The sequence below is a fragment of the Balaenoptera borealis genome (genome assembly GCF_965194805.1).
Source record: "Balaenoptera borealis genome assembly, chromosome: 13".
Lineage (NCBI taxonomy): Eukaryota > Metazoa > Chordata > Mammalia > Artiodactyla > Balaenopteridae > Balaenoptera > Balaenoptera borealis.
In genome coordinates, this window is record NC_138870.1 from 24,794,911 (window position 1) to 24,807,339 (window position 12,429).

General features: G+C 36.7%; 1 protein-coding gene across 19 annotated transcripts in view; it reads left to right on the top strand.

The window, feature by feature from the left end:
* CCDC91 (coiled-coil domain containing 91) overlaps nt 1-12,429 on the top strand; it is a 422,422-nt gene that overhangs the window by 370,631 nt on the left and 39,362 nt on the right. The window contains exon 13 of one of the 19 annotated variants that reach the window (XM_082352207.1): nt 8,136-9,147. The exons of the other annotated variants lie outside the window; for them this stretch is intronic. Within the exon in view, the coding sequence (XP_082208333.1) occupies nt 8,136-8,174 (39 nt within the window). The 3' untranslated portion in view covers nt 8,175-9,147. Of the gene's footprint in view, nt 1-8,135; nt 9,148-12,429 lie in introns of those variants that run through there. 19 annotated transcript variants of the gene reach the window in all.

Genomic DNA, 12,429 nt, shown 5'->3' on the forward strand with positions numbered 1-12,429 from the left:
ACCAAATAATGAGTGTGAAGCTGATAGAGAGTCAATATAAATATATATTTATATTTATGCCACAATGTCCTGTCTACTTAGCAAAGTTAAAATTGCTTGGAATTTCCTGGGGACAAAACTATCATATTTTATCCATAATATTCATAATTTTTAAATTGATTAGGAACTTTATGTTTCTTTCCAGATATTATAAGTTAACTTGTTTGCCTAGGCAAAATTTCACTGCTATAGTTTTAAATCCATCCCCTTTATATGTTTTTTTAACATTTTTAGGTGTTTTTCACTCTTCTAGATTGTGGATGAAATACTCTATTTAGCAGAGAACAGGGGAAAAAATAAAAGAGGCACTTGCCAATGCAACTTGCATACCTATATGTTCAGGTGATGGACATAACCTGATCATTATGATTATTTTATTTTTATTTTTTACCATTCATATACTCTTAAGCCATTACAGGATATTTTATTCCATTAATTGTTTTTCAGTGCCCAAATTAAAATTTCCAATTCAGTGGAAATTTCAGTCTCACTGACAACATTTTGAGCCTCAAGTAAATTTTTGTTTCTATTATACTAGTAGACACATACAGTGTAAACTTGGTGCCTTTATCACTGGGATTTATATTTGCCTCCTAGTAACAGAAACTAGAAATAACAATGGCATAAGCAAGTCCAGAGGTAAGCAGTTTAAAGCTACGGAAGCTTAACAAAATCATAAAAGATTCAGGATCCTTCTGACTTTGTACTTTTTTAATCTTTAGCACTGGCTTACATGATTAGCGCTATAGAATGGCAGCCGGAGCTCCAGTAAACACATTTGTGATAGAGGAAAAAGGAAAGATGCAAGAACCAAAAAGGGAAGAAAATTCGGGACAGGCGTCTGTCCCACTTTTAAGGAGCTGTTTTGGAGTTCCTCCCCAATAACTTGCACTCACGTCTCTTTAGCTACCCCTGGCAGCGATAAGGGAATGATGACTGGAGGATGTTCACATTTTTCCTAGGACTAAACTGTAATGTTATTGGTAAGAAAGAAGAGTGGATATTGGAGAGAGAACTCTCAAGCTTTGCCATAATCCCTGACTTCTCATATCTTCTGTTTGGAAGGTGTCCAGTGTTAAGTTTCTTCAGCATCTTCTCTTTGAGCAGGTGCTATTACCATTTTTAGGCAATAATATCCAAATTTAGCTTTCTTAATTTAAACCAAACCTCCTTTGCTTGCTTACAAGGAGGAAGGTTAGGGTTTTCCTACATTTCTCAATCCAGCTGGGATTTTAGCAGGACTGACAGGTGCTTTCCCACTTGGTTCACTCAGTAGGATAAATCTGTTTTAAAATGTGCCAGACAGATGGTATTGTGTTTTTTCCAGGCTTCAGTGATCAAGTACACACTGTAAAATCCTGAATGATGAAGAAGAGCAGCCCTATTTAAAATGAGAGGAAAAAAGTCTATTCTCACTAACTTCCATTTGATTAAATGTTTCTTTGTTCCATTGGTTCTATTTTGGATACTGAGGATTTCCTAATGGGAATCAGGTGTGCATCCTAGCTGCAGAGCAGCTCCCCTTGGGCATGTAGCCCCTTCTCTCAATAGTGGAAACGAAAAGAAGCACAGATTCTCAAAGCCTCAGAGGTACCCCAAGGTGAGGTCTGTCCCACACAGTGCCTTTATGAACATTTCCCCTTTCTTTCGTTATGGACCTAGAAAGAAGTAATCAATTGTTTTTATATACAGCCACTGAGGTTTACAGATTCTTTAAGGCATATGTGATGTATTTGATGTGCCAGTTTTTCTTTAAATGCTTCTGTTGCATTTTCAGGGAACCATTTGTATGTTAATACAACAGAAACCTTCCTGAACCTACCTCTTAGGAAGAGAAGATAATTACATGTCTTAAGGATGATATCTAGAGGGATTTTGGCATCTTGACAAGTTTCTGCACAAGTGTACACAATGCAATAAACCCCTACATATTTATAGCAAAACAGATACTGTGCCAAAGCCCCCAGCCATACCTGAAGTTCTTATCTGAGAAGGCACTGTACTATTGTGGTTTAGAGAATAGATTAGTGTCATACACACCTGGATTTGAATCCTGGCCCTGCCACTTGGGCAAGTCATAACATCTCTAAGCCTTAGTGGCCTCATTCAGAGTTTCAGGAGAATAAAAATGAGATAATACACAGTAGAGGTTTTCCAGGGATGCCCTGCACTTATGTAGTGTCCTTCCCTTGAGCCTGGGCTGGCCGAAGCAAAGTTGGCTTTTGGGAAGATCATGGCCTCTGTCTTGGGCGCTGTCTTGCTCTCTTGGCGTGCTCTCATTGTCTCTCGGTTGCTTGCTTTGGGAGAGCCAGCTATCGTGTTATTAGGCACCCTTGTGGAGAAGCTCGCGTGAGCTCTGTTGGAAGTGGATGTTTTGAGGCCTGTCACCAGCCGCTCAGTGAGCCTGGAAGCAGCTTCTTCCCCTGCTGGACTTCGAGCTCCTGCAGCCCAGCCACAGCTTGATCGCAAGCCCTCAATGGAGACCATGTGTGAGAGGCACTCAGGCTGCACCCAGCTTCCTGACCCACAAAAATGGGGAGAGCATAAATATTTGTTGTTTTTTGTTTTAAACCACTAGGTTTGGGGTGACTTGTTACACAGTAATTGGTAACTAATACAACACATAAGGAGGTTCACCTGTGCATAGCAGGTAATAATAGTAACACTGTTCTCAAAACAAGAGAAGATCAGACTTGATCCAGGACTGTTAATTTTGCCATGTAAATCAACTTCAATATATGTGTGCAGAGAGCTCAAAAATAAGCCTTGTGTTCAGTTCTTTGCATACTTTTGTAGATTGAAACATAAAAGGCAAAATATATCAGTTATCTGAGAATTTTAAGATAGCACAGGAAGACAAGAACCCAAGAGGTCATGTAATTCTTTCTCCTACTTCAAAATAAGGTGAAATTTAAATTGCTGAAAATCAAAACAAAAGAGTCCTACAGAGAGTAATTGGCAGATATTGTTCCTTGGATTGACACAAAAAAACTTGCTAAAACCTTTAAAACTTGATGAAAATACAAGAGTTTGTGTTTTTTGTACTTGAACAATTTGTTACTTAACAGTATTTGTTTGGGATTTTTATGTCATTTAATTTACAAAAGGCCATCCTATAGATTGCAATATTTGCACTAACCAAGGTCTTAAAAAAATGTAGAACAAGGCTCTTCATGGTTTGGGAGCATGTAACAAATTTTATTAAAAACTTTATGTGGAATGTCATATTAAAATCAGTTAGTCTGTCTTGCCAGAATCAATCCATTTTTTATTTGAGATAAATTCTTGCCATTGAACTCTAGAAAGTAGGATATGGAACTTATTAATAGGTAAATACAACCTTATGGATCAGAGCCCTAAGATGGGATTACTGTGCAATTACTATTCTACTATACAATTTTAGTTACCTTTTCTTTTGTTCTAAAATTTTCCTAAATCTGTGGTTTTTAAAAATGTATTGGAAATTGTCTGAATTAGGAGTAAAGCAGTTGTTACCAGAATTATATTCTTTTCAAATTTATTAAACCTCACATATGGAAGTTTATACTAGAAAGTCTAGTGTCTACATTCACTCGCTACCACAGTGCATCCTTTTCTGGCCAACTGCTGTTGCTTAACTTATAAGATCGAATAAGATTGTATTCCAAGGTGGTATGCCTGCAACATTAAGGTCTGGAATACATATTGGTTTATGCTGCCCAGATGATTTAGTGAAGAGCAAAAATGAGTATTCCCATTTCCCAGTGGATTCTATGGTAGTTTGGGATAAAAAAGCAGAACTGCCCAAATATGTAGAACTTATTTTAGATGATTCAAAAACAGAGAATTGACTTACCCTAAGACATCTTAAAACAAAAACAAAGCAAAACTCACAGTTCTTTAGTTGTGGCCAATGGGGTTTAAGACTCTTTATACCCGTTTTTCATTTACTCTAAAAGAGCATCTGTAATTCATCTTGTGCTTGGTAGAAAGTTACACAACTTCTTTATATGTTGATATTTTTTAACTAAATAGTCAGATAGACTTGAAATATATTTCAAAGTTGAAAAAGTTTCTCAAAGGGAATAGGAGATGTGAACTCTGGAGTGAGAGTCTTCATGGGACGTGATGGCCTGTGAATGTTTTGGTAAAGAGGTCAGGTCTACATTTTCAGAAGTTCAGGTCGAGGCAACTGGCACTGCCTTAGTTGAAATCACTCTCCTGATCATGTTGAATCTTTTAGAGTTAGAGTCATTCTCAACATGTATTTATATCACTATTATCCTCAAGTTGGTTCAAAGTCTCTTCCAACATGATTTACAATAATGACATAGTTATATTCCCAGAGAGGGGATGTTCTATCTCAACTTCAGCTTTATATACAATATATCCCTCTTGCGGTCAAATTTACTTCTCTGCAAATATAAAGAAAAGAGTATTTATTACTTATCTGAAAATATAAAGACTGTTTTAAAAGAGAAACACTTTATGGTTGGTATACCCGTAATAAGACAGATACTATAGAACTTCCATTAATGCTACAGTAATATTACAGATAAGTCTAAATTTTCTTAGGCTGAAATGCAGAATTTGAGGATACAGGATAAAGGTAAAGATGGTGGTATTTAAAGCAAAAATGTTTAGATGTCACAATAAAAATAATCACCACTCAAGAATAACAATCATCTTCAAGTCTGTCAGTCCTTATTGTTTGTTCATGAAACGAACCAGCCCATTATGAGTATGTATGCATATTAAGTTTTAAAATTGATTCATAATCTACTTCCGTCATGGCTACATTGAGAGAAAGGATAGTTATATCATCTCACCCAGAATGGTTGTCAGCACCTTTCTGGTCATAGTGCTGGTACTCTAGGGATGAATCTTATCTGTCCGTTGTCAAATGTCCGTTGTCAAAATGTGAGGGCACAGAATCTACTTGATACATAGTAGGATTTATTAAGCAAAGATAAACTCGGGCTAATACTTTTAAATGTATTTTGAAGAAGTATATTTTGTAAGTGTAGGAGGACATATTAGGTTTGTGAAATTGGTCTGTTAACAACTCAGTGTATCAGTTTTCCACAACTGTAAAATGTAGATGTTAGACTAAGCAGTCTCAAAATCTCTTACCAGTAAAATTCCATGATTATTTATTAAGGGGAAACTGAACCAGTATAATATTCTCCCTATATATACAGTTTGTTTTTAGTCTAGGGGAGTTCTTAAGAAAAATTGATTTGTGGTGTATTTTCCAAAGAATGCTTTACACACACACACAATTCCAAGGTTTAAAAGCTTGAGAAACATTACCTATGCTATAGCCATTTTGGCAATTCACAATGCTTATTATTAGCACAAAAGCTATATACACGTATAAAAGGAACCTTTTTTATCCTGCGTTTCCAAAATTCCCTCCAGTTCATCATAACTCAATAAATGGCACCATCATTCTAAGAATCACCTTTTACTTCTCTTTTCCTTTCATCCATACTTCTAATCCATCAGCAACTCAAGTTGGTCCTATCTAAAAATATATTTTAAACCTGACCTGCTGTTTAAGCCTCTACTGCCAACAGTCTGATTAACTTTATATTTTCCCCAGACCGAAAGTCTCCTAACTGGGTTTTCTTCTTCTACTCTTGCCCCCCAACCATCTCTTGTCCCCAGTACAAGTGTGATTGTCGTCGTTGTTGTTGTGGCCATGCTGCGCGGCTTGCAGGATCTCAGTGCCCCAACCAGGGACTGAACCCAGGTCATGGCGGTGAGAGCGCCGAGTCCTAGCCACGAGGCCACCAGAGAACTCCCTACAAGTGTGATATTTTTCAAACACAGAGTATGGTCACACTCTTGCTCAAAACTCTCCAGAGTCTTCTGATGACCTATAGCGCCCTTCCCGCTCTGGCCGCTGTCTGCTTCTCTGATCTTCTCTCCTACCAGTCCCCCCCCTCACCTTGCTCATTTTGCTCCTGTCTTCTTTATTTATTGCCAGTCCTTATTCAAGCCAAGTCTGAACCCACATTTTGGACTTTTCTCTTGTGGTTTCATCTGCCTTGTAACTTTCTTTCCTGATGCTTTGGTGTGGTTGGTTTTCTCTAATCATCCCACCCAAAAGATGTCCCCTCTGTCTCTGTCAAATCCTTTACCCTACTTTGTTATTTTTTATAATACTGATCTCCACCTGAAGAATATTAATTTGTCTCCTCAAACTAAAATATGAACTAAAGTAAACTGTAAACTGTAAAGTATATAAGAGCAGAGAATTGTTTTCTTCACCACTATATTTCTCTAGTGCCTGAAACAGTGCCTGACACATAGTAGGTACTGAATAAATATTGAATAAATGAGTGAATGAAAGAATATATGAATACTCCTAAACTCCACTAAATTCGGACCTCCTTCCTCAGTGTCACTAAACGGTCTTTGTTCCTGCTTATCTGCTTTCCTAGAATTTCTTCCACATCTTGCTCCTCTTTAAGAAGACACTCTTGGGGCTTCCCTGGTGGCACAGTGGTTGAGAATCTGCCTGCTAATGCAGGGGACACAGGTTCGAGCCCTGGTCTGGGAAGATCCCACATGCCGCAGAGCAGCTGGGCCCGTGAGCCACAACTACTGAGCCTGCGTGTCTGGAGCCTGTGCTCCGCAACAAGAGAGGCCGCGATAGTGAGAGGCCCGCACACTGCGATGAAGAGTGGCCCCCGCTCACCGCAACTAGAGAAAGCCCTCGCACAGAAACGAAGACCCAACACAGCCAAAAATAAATTAATTAATTAATTAATTAAAAAAAAAAAAAAAACAGAAGAAGACACTCTTGGTACTCTGTTCCAGTCCTCTTCAAATCCTGCTCAACCTCTGTGACATTTTCTCTGCTACATTCTCCCACAATGATCTCTCCCCCATTCTGACCTTCCACTGGACTCAGTCTTTATTGTATATATCATCACATAATAGTTCTCTAATGATTGTGTATGTCTCTTCAAAAAGATTATACACTTCTTAAGGACAAGGCCACTATATGTATACTTTTTGGGGGCTCAGAGCAATAATGCACAAATAGTGGCAGTCTTAACTTTGTTACTGGTCAGCTGATTGACCAATCAATCAGTGGATTGGCTCAATCTCAAGCATGTAAATGAAACAGCTTGAGGATGTGTGTGTATGTGTGGGGGATGCATATAAAGTCAGAAAAATAAAGGCATTCATACCCGAGCAGCACTGTTAAAAGGGCAGCGTTGCAATAAAACCTGAAGAACTATTCCACTTCTTATCAGAAGGTAAATAGTCCTTCTTACCTAATGTGATGATATCAACTGGGAAATCTGCCTGAGTAATTACAGTTCTGCATCATCATACTTGACCTTTCTTCAATGCCCACGAAAGAGCTTGTTAGTGAATGTGAAAATGGAATCCATTAAACATTTTACTAAACATAAAACGTATGTTTATGAGTAATTTTCTATCAATTGATTTGCTGGATATCTCTTTTTAAGCATAAGTTTAAAATATGTAGGCGGGCAGGTTGGAAAAGTAACAGTGATAAAGGTAGGCCTAATATTTTCACATCTTCTGGTATATCTTATTGGTGAAAGCCCAGAAGATATTGAAATCACAATTAGTACTGTGTATTTAATATTTAATATATATATTAAATATATGTATACATATATTTTACATACATACATATATTCAAAAACAACGTATCATATTTTCTGGGATATAAACAGTGTTCTTAACAGTCCCATTAAAATAAGCCTTTTTTTTTTTTTTGTAGCTGAATTTGAATTTTGCTCTCTTGACCAGTATGAGTTCACCATGCATCATATTGTGTGTTGGTGATAGGAAATAAAAGCCAAGGTCTAGAGATGTTTTTCTTTTTCTTTTGCTATGGCATGAAATACTAATGGAAAGGTAAATCTAATACAGGAAATTATTGGAAAGTCATGTCTTCTTTTTACCCCCTAAGCTTAATATTAACTTTTAATAAGTAGTATGTATGCTTCTAAATGGTTTTCAGCAGTATGCTAGCAAACTGAAGAGATGACAAAGAGGAAGAAAAAGATTTATAAAGCCCAGGTGTCTGTTTCAGAAACCTCAGAATTTCCAGTTTCTTTTTTCAGGTATCTGAAAGAGCTGAACAGCAGCTGAAGCAACAGTAAATAGAAGGGAAAACAAAGTAGTTAGAGCTACACTGTTACGAAGAGATTGTAAATCCTACAGCCAGTGTTTGCTGCCGCTACTCTGGACATAACATTGTCAGCGTGAAGTCACAGAATACAAATCTTTGATTCACTTTGAGATGAAAGCCACAAAAACAGAACTAAGTCCCGCTCTTCAAGGGTACAAAAAGAATATTTTGCCAAAATTCTTCTTGCCTCAATAAAGGATAATAAGGTCATGCCTAATAAAACTGAAACTGTTGAAATTCAGGAATTCACCAAGAACATCAGTTTGATGTACTTGTTTCAGAGAGAGGAATTGTCTCTCAACTATAAGAGAAAGGTCTCAAGTGTCCCCCTCATAGACGTGATCTTACATACCATGCCCAGAAAGCACCCGCCAAATTGGGATCTTAAATCTGAAATGGCCCAATTTATCTTCTTCCTCACAGAGTATCAGTCACCTTCTTGCTCCTTAAAGTGTTGAACTCCTGATTATTTAATGGATTCTTCTCTTCAGACAGTTCTGGGGAGGCATGGAGAAAGATGTGAAGTTTAGCTACCTAAACCCAAAGTCAGTACATCCATCATCTTATGGTTTCTAGTTCCAGGGTGACCTTTAACACAAACAAGAGAAGGGAAGTGCTTGGTATGTTTACATCGAAATCTCTCAAACTTTTTTGTCCTTGTACATATCCTTGCTTTTTAAGAAATTACAGGATATTCATTCTGATGCATAACCCAGAGGATTGTTACTTAACAACAATTGCAGGTTGATTGCTAGTTTGTGCAATTATGAGTTTGTGCTATACGCTATCAAAAGGAGAAGTTTCTCCTCTATCTAACATTCATAAATTCTAAGATATTAAATCAATTTTGTTTTTAATTGAATTCCTGATTGTTCGGGGTGGGGCTTCTAAAAGACTTTGAATTATTATATCTAATGTATGTGTGTATATATATATACATATATATATATATATACATATATATATATACATATATATGTATGTATGTTATGAACCATAATAGTAAAACAAACCCCCATGAAGCCACCTCCAAAATGAATCAACATATTTCATCCTGATTCCATCTTCCAAATACAACTATCCTCAGGGGTTTTTTTTAAATAAATTTATTTATTAATTTATTATTTATTTTTGGCTGCATTGGGTCTTTGTTTCTTCGCCCCTTGGAGGGAGGGGGCGGGGGGGCGCTACTTTACATTGCGGTTGCGCGGGCTTCTCATTGCCGTGGCTTCTCCTGTTGCGGAGCACGGGCTCTAGGCACGCGAGCTTCAGTAGTTGTGGCTCCTGGGCTCTAGAGCACAGGCTCAGTAGTTGTGGCACACGGGCCTACTTGCTCCACGGCATGTGGGATCCTCCCGGACCAGGGCTTGAACCCTTGTCCCCTGCACTGGCAAGCGTATTCTTAACCACTGCACCACCAGGGAAGTCCTATCCTCAGTTTTGATTGCATAATATCCTTGGCCTTAAAAAGAAAAGTTATATTGCCTATTGATGTAACTCAAAATAATATACTTTTAAATTTTGCTTGGTTTTTGGATTTTATGAAAAAAAGGGGTATTGAACTATCTGTAGTCTGATTGCTTCCTTTTTAAATTCAGTTTTATTACAAGTGTTTATTAATTTATATTTTTCTGAAATATTTGATGGTATGGTTGGTAATATGGTAGGTAATATGTGATATATTAAAATTTATTATACAGTTGTAGTAATTAAGACAGCATATATTTGCATAGGGATAGGTGAATTGTCTATGGAGTTAGACTAGGGAGCCTGAAGACAGATTCATGCATATGTGTAAACCAGATTTATGACAGAAGTAGCATTGCAGATGACATATTTTTTGGCTCAAGCAGTTTCTGTAAGATATGCTAGCATAGGTATACAGAGGTCTGTGTTGATAGGTGTTCATTACAGCATTAATTATAATAGCAAAAGATTAGGAACAATTCAAATGTCTATCAATAGAATAATTTTTAAATAAATAATAAAATAATCCATTATATAAAATTATAAATATACAGTGGACAACTATGCAACTGTTTAAAAAGAAAACAGGGAAAACTGGTCCTCCCATACACTACAGATGGGACTGATAAATTGGTACTCTCACTCTGGAAAGCAATTTGGTAATAACTATCACAGTTTAAAATATGCAAGTCCTAACAGACAACCCAATTAAAAAATGGGCAGAAGAACTGAATAGACATTTTTCCGAAGAGGAAATGCAGATGGCCAACAAGCACATGAAAAGATGCTCGACATCGCTAATCATCAGGGAAATGCAAATCGAAACCACAATGAGATATCGCCTCACATCTGTCAGAATGGCTGTCATCAGAAAGAACAGAACTTACTAATGTTGACGAGGATGTGGAGAAAAGTGAACCCTCCTACACTGTTGGTGGGAATGTAAATCGGTGCAGCCACTGTGGAAAACAATATGGAGGTTTCTCAAAAAACTAAAATTAGAATTACCATATGACCCAGCAATTCCACAGGTGGGTATATAACCAAAAGCACAGAAACACTAATTCAGAAAGATACATGTACCCCAATGTTCATTGCAACACTATTTACAATTGCCAGGGTATGGAAGCAACCTAAGTGTCCATCAACAGGTGATGGATAAAGAAGATGTGGTATGTATGTGTATATATATATACACAATGGAATATTGCTCAGCCATAAAAATGAATGAAATTTTGCCATTTGCAGCAACATGGATGGACTTGGAGGGCATTATGCTAAATGAAATAAATCAGACAATGAAAGACAAATATTGTATAATATCACTTATATGTGGAATCTAAAAAATAAACTAGTGAATAAAACAAAAAAAGAAGCAGACTCACAGATATAAAAAACAAACTAGTGGTTACCAGTGGAGAGAGAGAAGGGGGGAGGGACAATGTAGGGGTAGAACTAAAAAAAAAGGGTTATTACGGGATTATATGAAATCATCTGTGTGAAACTTTGAAATTATAAAGCACTATACGATTTAAAGAATCTTTCATTCAATAAAAAATAAAATAAATAATTAAAAGAAGCATTGGACATGAATGGATGAAGAGGGGTGACTGGCTAGGTATCTAATCAAAAGGCTGGCTTTCCCCATCTAGAATGTTGCGGATTACTCCGTGGATTCTGGAACACTGAAAACAACAACTGCACAGACAGTAAAAATGAATTACAAATACTTTGGCATCTAAGAGAGAAGTATGTGTCTAATCAGTCCATTGACTAATATTTTTATGTCAATTACCTAGAAGTGTCAGAAATTTTACTTTTTCTCTTAGTGAGATATTTTTTCATTAATTTCATTTATTCTTCACATGTTTACTGATGGCCTTGGGTATTGAACCTCTGCTTTTTGTCTTGCTCTTCTCCTAGTCTATTCTTCATACAGTGCCCATGTGAACATATGGTTGAACATATGTACAACCACAGTTATATCACATTATATTATTTTTGCATCTAAAAAAATAAATAAAATAAAATATGCAAATCTTATGATGTAGAAATTCCATGTATTAGAATCTGTCCAAGAGAAACCCTTGGACAACTTCTGAAGGTAGTACACTCAGGTTGTAAATTTCCTTGTTGCTTCATAAACAAGACAGAATTGGAATAAACTTACATGTCTATCAATGGGAAAGCGGCTAAATAAATCATGGAATGCAGTCAAGCAATTTCTTGAAAATGAAATAGGAAAATTTTCCAGTAATGACAGTGAAACAAAGTGATTATGTGAACCCTGCCATAGTTAACAATTATAAGATCTGGACCAAATATTTTTTGAAAACCTGTCTTTAAATGCTTGAAAACACCCAAAGTAGACAGAGACCACTAGGAATGGACCGGACCAAGGTGTTGGTATACCCTTCTGTACTATTTGAATTTGAACCAAGTGCAAAATAATTTTATAAAACTGCAAATAATTAGATTTCAATCTGTTTTATGTGTATTAAAATGAAACATTAAAAAATTCAACTTTAGTCTCCTACATAGCTTTTAAATTAGGTTAAGCATGTTTTTACTTTTAGAATTAAAAGTGCATCTATCATTTCCTAGTAGATTGCCTTGCTCTATTTGGGTTAAGTATTTATTGATTCAGTCAATCTCAGCAAATATCTATTGAATGTCGAACATGTGGCCAAACCCTCTTCTACATGCTGGGGTACGACAGTCAGCAAGACAGACAACTCTCTGCTCACCTGGGGTTTATC